Genomic DNA, 12,529 nt, shown 5'->3' on the forward strand with positions numbered 1-12,529 from the left:
AAGTAATTATGCTTATTTCATTTATTATCATACTTACTTGTTCTAGGGACTTGAGACGCGCTTGTCGCCAAGCTGCGCGCTTTTCTGCTCTGAGGGCGCGTTGCTCCGCAGGGCTGAGATGACTCTCTTCGTCCTCGTCGGATATTAAACCCTGTTTAAAATAGTCATGATTAATTTCAGTTATATTGTAGTTTATAAATTGCAAAATAGATCACCCTTTAATAAAAGCATAGTAATTATTTAATTACGTCATACAACAGCATACCTCCTGTATCATCCTTTCCTTCAATCGTCGCTCGGCCTTCGCGGTCCTCACGACGCTTGGTGCATTATGCAGAAGCGGATGGGAACTTCGCGAACTCAATCGGCTACTGTAAGTCAACGAGCACGCATACTGACCAATCGAATTTCTTAGACTTAATATTTATTTATAAAAAGTACAAAAGCATGTAAACAATACAGAGGCCAAGGAATACGGGTGTACAAACTAATCATAATACAAATACTGTGTAAGATATAAAGTAGTCTATACTGCGAGTCTAAGAAAAACAAAAAAAAAAGTAAATCTACTAACGGTGTGAAAAATGGACGGCATTAAAATATTTGATGAAAGGTCTCATATATGAAAAGTTAACAAAAAAAAAAATTAAGTTTGTCACTCTGCCATCATTTTCTTGCAATAGTTATTGGTTTCGTGTCGATTTTCTTTTTAAGATTGAGTAAATAAAAAAAAACTGCCGTCGATTTTCTCAAACCAATTTTTCATAATTCTAAAGCATACTGCTTCATTTCACGCTTGATACAGCATAATATCAATTTCTAAAATGATTATCATTGTGATTCGCTGAGCGTGAAATGCGAGTGTGTATAAAACGATTACGCATTTAAGCATAAGCGAAAGCGTTGGACGACAATGCTACAGTAGTTTTATGGTTCCAGAAAGAAATTATGATTTTCTTTAGGTTAAAACGATCATTGATATAAGAAATTTAATAAAAAGTTGCGAAACGGTTAAAGTGAAAAATTATATACAAAAAGGAATAACCAAGAATTTCAATTCCTTGCTATTTATAATACTTGAGATGCTTCATTGTAATGAGAAAAACAAAGAACTGCGATAGGCTGTTAAATTTGAGAAAGCATGATAGTCGGTAAGTACGAACCCCCGTCGCAAAATTGTCGATACTCTACAATTAACAATTTTACTACAATTGATATTGTTATTTGCTCTAGCACATTGTTAAATTTTGTATCACCGCGCTACGACGAAAGCTACTAGCAAATATTTAATAAAATTACGCCACGAAAAAAAAAAACGAATAACGCCATTATATACTACTCTACCCTAAAGTTTTGATAGTCAGTAGATATATTACAGAATACATAGATACATATGTACAGAGTGGGTAGGAAAAGCCAACCTGAGGGAAGAAATAATTTCTTAGATTCAATTCTTGTGGGGAAAAAAAAAAAAAAAAAAAAAAAAAAAAAAAAAAAAAAAACGAATAACGCCATTATATACTACTCTACCCTAAAGTTTTGATAGTCAGTAGATATATTACAGAATACATAGATACATATGTACAGAGTGGGTAGGAAAAGCCAACCTGAGGGAAGAAATAATTTCTTAGATTCAATTCTTGTGGGGAAAAAAAAAAAAGAAAAACAGGTATGCCCGTAGACCTTCGTGATTGGAAAGATTATCAATACTGTCGTCTTTATAGTTACTTGCTAGATAGCTGGTAATTAAAAAAAAAAAAAAATGTAAAGTAAATGTACAAATGGATCATTTGAATTGAAAAATGGTCAAAGTAGTAATTCTGACATCTTTTTCTCTAATTGACCCTTGCTCGATGAAGTAATGAAAAAAGTAGTATGGTAAAAAAAAATTAAATTATGTCAAATGAATACTTGAACATGGATAAGTGCAGAACAATATTTTTTGTTCTCTTTTGATTTACATACATGTCTGCGCAATTATATATTACAATTACATTTCATAATACTTTTTTCATCTGTCAAGTATTCGTTTGTATTTCACTTGTACGCGGAAAGTATTAAAAAAATAGGTAAAACCAGAGCAAGAAAGACAAGATAGAAAGTGCGAAATAATAGGTGTGATCGGCTTGATGTGCAAGTGTGTAGATGGCAGCACAGTCTAGCTTACTTAGGCCTCCTGTTATCGTGATCCTCCAACATGTCCTCAGATTCTTCGAGACCCTCATTTTCATCGAGCTGTGCCCAGGACTTCAGCTCGTCCCTGGTCAACGTCGCTATTTTCTTTTCTACAACAGTAGCGACAAAAACATTTTTAGCATGACAATAATCTAAGCTTCGAAATTGTCGTTTTTGTTTTAACAAAATAATGTTAATTAATTATGGTTCATTCTACGTGAAAAATTTTACAATTATATATATGTATATTAATTATTAAACTGTTTAATTATAACTTTTCATACCTTCTTCCTGTTTCATCTTTTCCACTTCGTCCTGACTCAGAAAACTGAATACTTTTTCTGAAATTATATAAATATCAAAGTGTCATTGCCACTGAGATAATCATACTTTACGTGATATCGATGTATGGTTTGTGTATCTTACCCGGCTTAGGAGAAGGTTTTAGATGTTCCTCCATGGCACTTTCGAATAATCGTTTCCTATCGCTCACCGACATCTTAACCGGACCAGGAGTAGGAGATGGTGTTGGCGATGGCTGTATATGCATTGTACAAAAATCAGTGTTTTCTAATATATAAAATATACATGTATAAAGTAGAATGAACGTCAATTAATACCCGATAATTAATATAAACAATAATGTGAAGAATATTGTCAACCAAAAAGTACGTCATGTAAAATAATATCTGAATCTTTTAAACAGTTATTAGATCTTCGACATGAGAATTTCAACAGTTTTTATAAAAAGTTTCTTTAACTGTCATCAGTTAAATATTTCAAGTAAACTGTGCCCTGTTGACAATAGAATTGAGAATTGCAACGATAAGAAAACTATCTAAATGTACAATGGACTTTAGGAAAAAAAATGGAAAGTTTTATATAGACTCAAAAAAAGTCTACTGAGAAAGAGACGATCCCGTGTAAATACCATTTTAAAAAATCTGACCACCATGAAACACCTCGTCAGCCATGCACAGTCATTAGTTATTAATAATCTTAGTTTGTCAGTAACCTTGAAAGAAAATGCAAAACGGCCAAATGCCATTATTGAAGGATAACATTGTAAATGCAAGATGCTTGATAAACTCTCATTAACCATACTTGGCATTATTAACCCAGCAAACACATTAAATCTTAAATTCAAAAAGTATATTGACAAAGGGTCCAAATGATAAAAATTAAATAAAATAATAGTTATGTATGTCAAACCAAAATCCTATGTAATTACACTAATGTTAAAAATCGTGTTTGCTGGGACATTTAAAAGTAATTATTGATTACTAACATTCGTAGAAGAAGTTAAGTATGCTTAGTATCAGTAGTAACGCCTCGACATTATTTACACATGCCATTTAGCGTGAAACCCACCTCAACCTGAGCATTTCCATCTACAGAGCGTGCAATCTGCCTTTTGCTAAACGAAGCCTTGGAACCAAGTTCACCGGTGTAGTCAGGACTGGTAAGAGGCGTAGGAGGAAGTCGGAAACGAGAGTTTGAATGTATCGAAGGATCATGATATGATTGTCTTTTGTCAAGATTCGTGGAATTATGGTTTACCGTTTGTGTCAAATTTGAATTGATTTCAGTGTGTAAAGATTCAGGACGTTGCTTTGGTGCGAATTGGAATACATCGATTGATGTTGTCTTTGGCGACCTCAGTTTTGTAGTACTTGGTAGTGTAGCGAACGTGATGTTGCGCTTTGGTGTATTAATTATGTTTTTCTTTGGGGAAGGAAGAGTTTTAACTTCGATGGGTTCGGATAAATTCGTAGATTTGGCGGAAACGTGGGAACGAGGCGTGGCCGGAGGGATTGGCGAAATGGGATCATCGTCCACTGACGTTCCACCACCAGCATCCGCTCTGCCTAATGGCTGAGTGAATCAAATTGAAAAAAATCAGACATTAGTTCAAATGTTAGTCTAAACGAAACCATGAGATTAATTATGATACATTATGCTAAAACAAAAACAATGTTACACCCATCATCACTGTGTTATGTATTATGAAATATTTCTATGAATTCTGCATGACAATTACACGACTGTAGCTTGCGTTTTTGAGTAATTCGATTTTAATTTTGAGTCAGTTACCCTTTTTTGTTATTATGCTATCATTTTTTTGCAGTTTCATCTTATCACTTAAGTCTTAATTACTTGACGTAATACATATTTCCCATTACATGCAAAACTTTTTCAAAGTATCTTCTGGCAGTTGTCGCTTAATTCAAAACTAATTATATTGGATACTATAGCAATAGTTGTACATAAAATCAATAAAATAAATAATAACGCTCAATCGAACAAAGAGGATTTCATGTTGCAATACGTTTGAAAAAATGCTACAAAAATTTATCATTTTCTTCCCTCGTCTCATCCTTGTAAAACACAAGTAACCAATATTTTAAATCAGATTTATTTCCAACGCTACATCATCGATACAAAACCTAGTTGAAGAAATAGAGATGAATCAGGATTGAATTTCAATAACGCGTCAGGATATTCTCTTTAGTTTCACGTTTTTTCCGCCGTCACGAATCTCAGTAACGTGGCGCCCCAATCGCATCTATTGCGCATTATTGCGAACAAGCGCGCGTAGGACTTTGCGCCGTTATCTATGCGCATCCCCACATACATATACACATTCCTTATGCTATTATTAAATACATTAAAGTCTGTTTCTCCAAAGTTACTTCGCCATTTGTACCCTATGTATTTTCTTCTTTCCCTTTGGTTCTCTTCTTTCTATTACAAACACACATGCGGATACTCTCAAGTAAAGCGATAGTCTCGTGGAAATAGCATATGCAAACTTTGAATAACAATTTTACAAACTATCAAACATTATTTCGCAGAGGACTCGAGAAATAAATTAACATTGCTGAAGCACAAATTTTCTTTTCTCTTCGTGAAACAAATCAGCTCTTCGTACGCAATGACAGCAACGCTAAATGTTTTCATACATCGGCACGGAGCACAATCGCTTCGTCAAGAGACACCCTGTGTATCCATACGAAAATATTTAAGAAAACACTTGACGGCGCGCGCTTTATAATCAATATCGTGTTAATCAAATGGAACTTCAACATCAACATAGTTTTATTTAATAATTAGATAAATATCATCATATATCTTATCTTCGTATCAAGTAATAATATATAAACATCTGGTCCATTAGAGTCGTGTCCAACATACATAACATTTATAGAAAATTTATAGATACAAGTACATTCATTTTATACTTTATTGATAATGATATGAGTTTGTGCATATAACAGTGGACGCGATTGGAGCAGCTCGCATTTTATAAATGGGACTGAACGCTCGACGCACGATGATCGCTCTTTTTTTGTTGAGGTTAAAAACAACAAAAAAATATATCAGCCAATCGTCACAACCAGTCGTCATAAATCGTTAAACAAAAATCAGCTGAGTATTTTTCGTAGAATTCTGCTCGATATTTTAGTTTGATATATACTTTCTTCCGTACTACACGTTTCGATCATCGATCGATCAACCCTTTCAACAAACCTATACTCGTTATTTCATAAGCGAGAAACGTTTCTTCTCAAGTAAGCCCAAGTATTGCCAGTCCTAATAAATATGATGCCCATCATTTCAACACAGCCATATATATATACCTGTCAGCTCTGAATTCTCAAAATTGTTGACTCTCAACCGATAACGCGTCATTAAGCATCCAACATTCAAATCTTCTCGCGCGCGCCTTACCAAACATTCTATACGTATATGTATATTACGCAAATACGTCACTAAATCAATATAATTTTTGCTAAAACTGCTTCGCAGTGACAATCGATGCTGACAGTTTCACGAAAAATACGAAATAACAGCGACGCTTTAGTGAAAAATCGAACGATACACTCGTTCGCGTAATAGATCGACGTCCCGATGCCGCGATATTCGCGTCCATTTATCCTTTCTTTTATTTCTCCCTCATATCAATCAGCGAGACTCAATAAACAACATAAACATCGCTGGACAAGATTCCCCGTCAAAATAGAAGTTTCATCGACACTATCTCTATCATCCACATGTATAACAACAGCTCATAAAAATGTTTGCTATATGTATTGTATAACTACAATCCGGACGTTGACCGTCGTTGTCAATATCCGGTATTAACTACTACGAGGTCCATGCATCCGTTACAAAGGCTTTGCCAGATCCGCACGTGACAATTCTTTCGAAAGATATAAACAAAACAACTATTATTTATCTCGCAAGATCCTCTGTCAACTTTACTCCGTGACAGCGCTTTTACTAACTGCCCTGTCGTTCTGGCAATCCGCGCGCATCGCAACATACTCCGTTACAGCGTTTTCCGTCGAACAGTCAGAATGTTGAACTTTCTGTCTCTACCTATCACAGAAATGTTATCATCATTAATCAAATCGATTAGCAGCTAATTCTTACTTGTATGCATATGAAACGGGAACGCCAGTCTCTCTCACGCGTACACCTGTACAAGGATGTTCTTTCGCGATTGGCTAGGAAGATGTAATTCGTCGACGATGCTTCGTTACGAATTAGCGTTATTATTGTTATCGTTATCGTTAATATCAGCGTTACACCGGGCCAGGAGTATTCGCGTAAATATCGCGTGGAACGCAGCGCAAGGAATCATCGTCATCATTATTATTATCAATTATTATCGTCATCGTCGTCGCTCGATTTACATGGTGATCGCGTTCAAAATTTCGCCGACTTTAAATCCGTCACTGACAATCGACACGGATCGTTCGCTTTGTAATGTAATGGCAGTATATCTGTATTACCGACGGAGCAATAATAATAAGTGCATTTATTAACGACGACGCGTCACACAATACACGGAGGATCCAAACGTAGTTTACACATTTCTTCTTGCTTCTTTCGTCTGCTTGTATATCCTTCCTTTTCCTCGTGCGTTTCCTCGCCTCCTTTTTCATTATAGTGAATTTCACTTTTTTCCTTTCCATCCACTCTCCACTATATCTCTTTCGAGTTTCTTTCTCTTGGTCCGCGCACGTGTCAAGACACGGGGAACACGCGTTCTCGCACGGCACGCATCCCTCGTACAGTCATTTGCACAGTCTCACTCAGAGGACAGAGTACACGTGTAAATCAGCCGCGAACGCTGTTGTGCCCTTTTACTTGGGCTTTACGGGATCGAGGGCCGGCGTGTGCGTCGCGACGGAAGTTGACGCAGGGATAATGAGGGGAGAATCGATGTCTCGCTCCTGTTAGAGGGTGGTCAAGGCGGCGCTATCGCCTTCCATCGTCTGTAAACACGTCAAACACCGTCGTCTCTTTTCGGGCTCTCACGTGAGCGTACATGCCTCGCTACAAACACTGACAATTATATGTATATATATAGTTACGTTCCATGCGCCATTTAAAAGAAATTAGTATTAGACGGATAATGACCATTTACGTGAATGTATATAGATTTATACAGTAATCTATGTAAATGTATAGTATGTATGCAGTATGCAAGCTGCTCCACGAGATAAAAATACATTTAACAAAATTCGGCATTCTCGCTTGCTCTCGGAAATGCAACGTTTCAATTAAACGGACGGGTCCAACGAATTATGGGTATATTCTCTTTTTTTTTTTTTAATACAGCCAACTTCCGGCGCTATTTTCAAAAATTTTTGAAATTTTTTTTGGTGTTATTTCTCCTTTTGACGAACTTGAGAATAACGCACTTTATATGGGTGCTACTCGATGGATCAATTCACGTCTCGCGTAGACACGCCTGCGCGACGCTATTACAATGATGTTTCAAATTGTAACGAAAATTACGATAATCTTCAACGCTACTGTCGATGAGGTTAGCAGGGTATTTGAAATTGAAAATCTTACATGCCGTTATGGCTATGATACATAGGCGTGTCCTCGTCCAGTTGTGCACGTTGAAGAATTCCGATCGTATTCGGTTGTTGTTGTTGCTCTTGTTATTATTATTACTATTATTGTTCATTGATTAACGGTAAGCTGAGAAATTATAGATATAATTTACGAAACGTATGCAGAGTTCTGTGTGACTCTTTCAGTCTTGTGAAAAGACTGAAAGCACATCAATGACTTTCTTTCGCGAGCAGTCATACGAGGGTGGGAGTATTGCATTATTTTGCGCCATTTAGAATTTACGAAGAAAGTACAAAAAGACGAAACTAATAGGCGGTAGAGTGCTGAGAAACATATGAAATGTTTATGAAAATTGCACAGATAAAGGTTTTCAAAGATATCACAAGTTATTCGTGTATCCTGGAAATAAAGACTATTTTTTGGTAGGTTTACTTTCCTACTTATTGTCCTAGTTTATGTATGTTTTAGTCGGCTATCGGCGTCGTTTGAATCGAGCATTTCGCAAGCCCATTTATTACGTTTACTCGTCTCCAATCAGACATACTGATAACGATTGAGATTATTAAGAATTTATATACTACATTGTTTTTTCGATTGCCAATTTCAAACTCCTACAGTAACAACGCTTAGCAGTGTACGAAAGAAGGATACTCTCGAAGATGCGATCAACCGCATGCGACATATTCTTTTTCGTTATTTGTAAACTGTGCGTGCAAATATAATAAAAATAATCATATTTGCATTCAATACAATACAGCCGTAGAATATTAATATAAAGGTACTGAGATAAAGGACTTGAATAGCGAATTAAAAAAGAAAAACGAAAGCTAGTCGTGTCTGCACGACAAGAATTATTAAGAAATATAAATTAAAAAATTACTTAAGGCCCATTAATATAAAATGAATGTCATGCAGAGAAACGGACATGCATCGGAGATCATGCATGCCACCACAGTCATATTACTGATGGATGCGTAAAACTTGAGTAATCTAAACGGACAACTACTTACAGTTGGATTTTGTGGTGCCAGCGTGTGTTTGCTCATGACAATTGTGGTCGTTTTTAGGTCCTTCGTTCCGCCTGGTGATTTTGGCGCAACCATCATGTCAACAGGGCTGTTAGACTTGTTTACGAGCGACTCTGCAGCCCTCACGACATCCAGCACCTAGACAATTCAGAAATACGTATTAGACAAGTGTTGGAAAAATGAAATTTTCAAATGTCTCAAACTACATACATATATAACAAGGACATACATGCAGTTATTCCATAGACTCAAAATGAAAATATATAATCTAATTTAAAGCTAATTACTGCTGCTACTATTAAAAGAGAGAGAAATACTAACCTTTTCCGGTGTAGACTTTTCCCTGTGTTCAACAAGAGCGCGTTCTCTCTCTTCCTGTTCCCAGGCGACGAGTTCAGCCTTCATCTCTTGTTCCTGCCGCAAGGTGGCAGCATCCTCGTCGTCCCGATCAAGACTGGATATACTCTGGGAAAGGCTCTTGATACCGTCGGTTGTAGAATCCCTGTACTCTCGGGACGTTCTCGATTCCTTGGAGTCCCTGCCGCCAGACATTGTCAACACGTGCTCCACCTCGTTCCTGTCATAGCCCTTGCAAACGACTAGAGTGATCGTATTCCCGGAGCAACGTAGAATATTCACTGCCTCCTGGTGCGTGGCACCCAGCAACGAGGTACCATTTACTTCCAGCAACCTCATGCCAACCTGCATTTATACTCGGTAGTTTAGATACATTTTTCAACAGAAATTTTTTAGAAGAGTCATTTTTACAAGATATACCTTCAACCTTCCGTCCCGCTTGGCGGCGCCACCTGAATTGATCTTCGAAATGAAGACTCCTTCGTCCGTTTGATCCAATGGGTTTCCACGTTGACCCCTCAGGCCACCTTTTATATGCATACCAAGCTTCTCACCCGGTTCCTTCACTATAACTAACTCCTACAAAGCAAAAGTTTTATTATAATACAATTTAAGTACTTTCGAATAAGTATTATCTTTTGCTTTATTTTATTCGTTATTTTTCTTCGATCATCGAACTGACGATGAAAAGTATGTTTTATTACAATATCATACTCTGATCTCAATTTCTTATTTATTGTGAACGTTTCGATGACGACTTTACACAATTATTTGAAAATATTTTTCACGCGATAATCAATTACTTTCATAAGGTAATAGCGTTAAGCACAGGGATAAGCACTTCGATGAGATAGAATGCGAATTCCTAATGTGAAAACAAATAGAATCTACAGATAAGCAAGAGTATGTAGTATAGTGCGGCAGCATTCGATTAGAGTGTCCGCGTGATGGTAGAGTGAGAGCAAAAATTAAATAGTGAAAAATGAAAATGACAGGTCAGAACACTTGAGTACTTACTGTCACAGGGATGTACTCTATTTCGACCAGCTTGCGAAATAAATTATACGAAATTGCATTATGTGAGAAGAAGAACCACAACAGATAAGAACCGTAGCATTAAATTGTAAATGTAATTTACAGGAATTCTATTAAAAACAATAGCATAATACACAAGATTAAAGAAAGGGGCATCACTCTAAAAATTCCTTCAGTTTTGATCAAAGTAAATAAAACTAAACAAATCAACTTTGAATGTAAAGCAATTGATTCGAGAATCGTATTAAGTACTTGTTACTCCAATAAGGGGAAAAAACGAAAGCATTAGCCAATCAAAGCTATGCTCTATTTTGGGTGCCCGATGTCATGCATGTGTATACAAATTTTAAAACAATATAGAGAAAGACTTCGTCTATAAGAATGCCATAACGAATATGCGTGTGAAGTTAGCAGATCAACTTCCGGCAGATCACAAATAAATAGGAGTTGTCTTCGCAACTGAGTTCTATATTTCCTGATACGTATTAGTAAGAATTCTCACAATTTTACACCAAAAAAAATCAAGATTGAAAAAATGATCTAACTTCCCGTAGATTTTTTTTTCAAAGATCATCGGATTTTAAAATATTGACAAGATTTAGAGTTTTACATTGTAAACATGTTACATTTGCTCCTATAGAAGCACAAGGTGCCCAGACCTTGAACTCAGTTACATGGGAAAAGAACTCCCACTTATTTATGATCTGCTGGAAGTTGATCTAACTTCATACGCAAACAACAAATAAAGTAAAGCCACAAGAAGTTGACTTGACGTTCTCAGAATCCGGTGGTCATCCAACACGTCACAAATAATTATAATTACAAAATCAGTAAACAAACAGACAAACTATACGATGATAACGCGATGCAAAAGCAAGGAACTATATTTTATTGTATATTATTGCATACCAAATATAGTATACAACACAGTTTGCACGTATTGTCTGGCGAATCATCGCTTACCTGATAACTGTCTGGCAGTGGATCATGTTGGACGGTGAGCATTATGGAATCACCCGGTCGTAGTAACTCCATCACGGCTTCCTGGTGCGTTGCCTTTGTCACATCAGTGCCATTAACTTTCAGTATCCTGTCACCCATTCGCAACTTTCCGGATTTTGCTGCAATACCACCGGGTACAACCTGGTAATAAAAAAAAATTTGTTTTCAAATCCGAGCTCTATAGAAAGATAAGTAATAAACCTGTAGACATCAAAATCTTAAATCGCAAACTTGTTACTTACGTGAGATATGAAGATTCCTGGTTCCTTGGCACCGAATGGTGTGCACGAGTGATCAGTGCCGCCGATTATGCTGAATCCCAGGGAGCCCTCCTTCACGAGCACCACATCCTAAACATTGTCTATAGTCAGAAACACAAATCCTGCCTGACCGAGTAGTCAAAAAACAAAATCATATAGTGTCTCTCGCGTTGCTGTAGGGAAGGTACGAAATTTTAGGATTTCAATTGAAGTAGGTTCGATGATGTCAATGAAAACATGACGCTTTGTATCTTTACATCGTTCAACTTGAAAAACAGTCAAGGCCAATTTTTGTAGAGGATAGGAGTGGGCAGGCTGGAACGCCGAGAGTCCATAGAAAAAAAATAGCAGATTCGAAAACTGATAAAAACATGAGAGAACATGGTATATATAACTTAGCTTATTTCGAAGGTGTAAGAGGATCTGTTCGTTTGACTTTGTCAAATTTGTATTTATTTTATTAATCTCATTAAAAGATAATACCAAGAGTATAGTAAGTACCAAAACGAACAAGTCCTTTTAAGTTGTTAGAGGAATGCCAGGAATTAAGCAATGCTTTATACTTGAGGTACGAAGAGACACTGATTTTTTGTTAGATGAAACGTGCTTCTCAAAAGCTTTTGCGATTTAAAGCTTCATCGTGCCGTGACGTAAGCACTGCTTTGACGTTTGATAGTATCCTAGAGTCTATTCGCACCTTTAGAAGTTATGTGAAATAATGTATAGAAATTTGCTAGGAAGGATACTACCTTTCATTGGCATTGCAGGATGCTGTGAGGACTTGTGCGTTAATCA

General features: G+C 36.6%; 1 protein-coding gene across 11 annotated transcripts in view; it reads right to left on the minus strand.

The window, feature by feature from the left end:
* Nucleotides 1–12,529, minus strand: part of LOC107269035 (protein lap4) — a 40,069-nt gene that overhangs the window by 5,596 nt on the left and 21,944 nt on the right. For 8 of the 11 annotated variants that reach the window (XR_003060057.1, XR_001537968.2, XM_025086279.1 and 5 more), the window contains 12 exons: nt 11,717–11,824; nt 11,436–11,615; nt 10,455–10,484; nt 9,858–10,016; nt 9,402–9,782; nt 9,063–9,218; nt 3,547–4,050; nt 2,602–2,713; nt 2,460–2,516; nt 2,168–2,285; nt 266–371; nt 38–151 (listed from right to left, as the gene is read on the minus strand). Coding sequence is in view for 9 of the 11 variants with exons in the window: in XM_025086279.1 (XP_024942047.1) it covers nt 38–151; nt 266–371; nt 2,168–2,285; nt 2,460–2,516; nt 2,602–2,713; nt 3,547–4,050; nt 9,063–9,218; nt 9,402–9,782; nt 9,858–10,016; nt 10,455–10,484; nt 11,436–11,615; nt 11,717–11,824 (2,025 nt within the window). In the remaining 2 variants the exon portion in view is untranslated. The remainder of the gene's footprint in view (nt 1–37; nt 152–265; nt 372–2,167; nt 2,286–2,459; nt 2,517–2,601; nt 2,714–3,546; nt 4,051–9,062; nt 9,219–9,401; nt 9,783–9,857; nt 10,017–10,454; nt 10,485–11,435; nt 11,616–11,716; nt 11,825–12,529) is intronic. The other 3 variants (XM_025086280.1, XM_015742443.2, XM_015742447.2) reach the window with 3 other exon arrangements.

Source organism: Cephus cinctus, unplaced genomic scaffold (genome assembly GCF_000341935.2).
Source record: "Cephus cinctus unplaced genomic scaffold, Ccin1 Ccin1_scaffold0597, whole genome shotgun sequence".
In the NCBI taxonomy this organism is placed as follows: Eukaryota; Metazoa; Arthropoda; class Insecta; order Hymenoptera; family Cephidae; genus Cephus; species Cephus cinctus.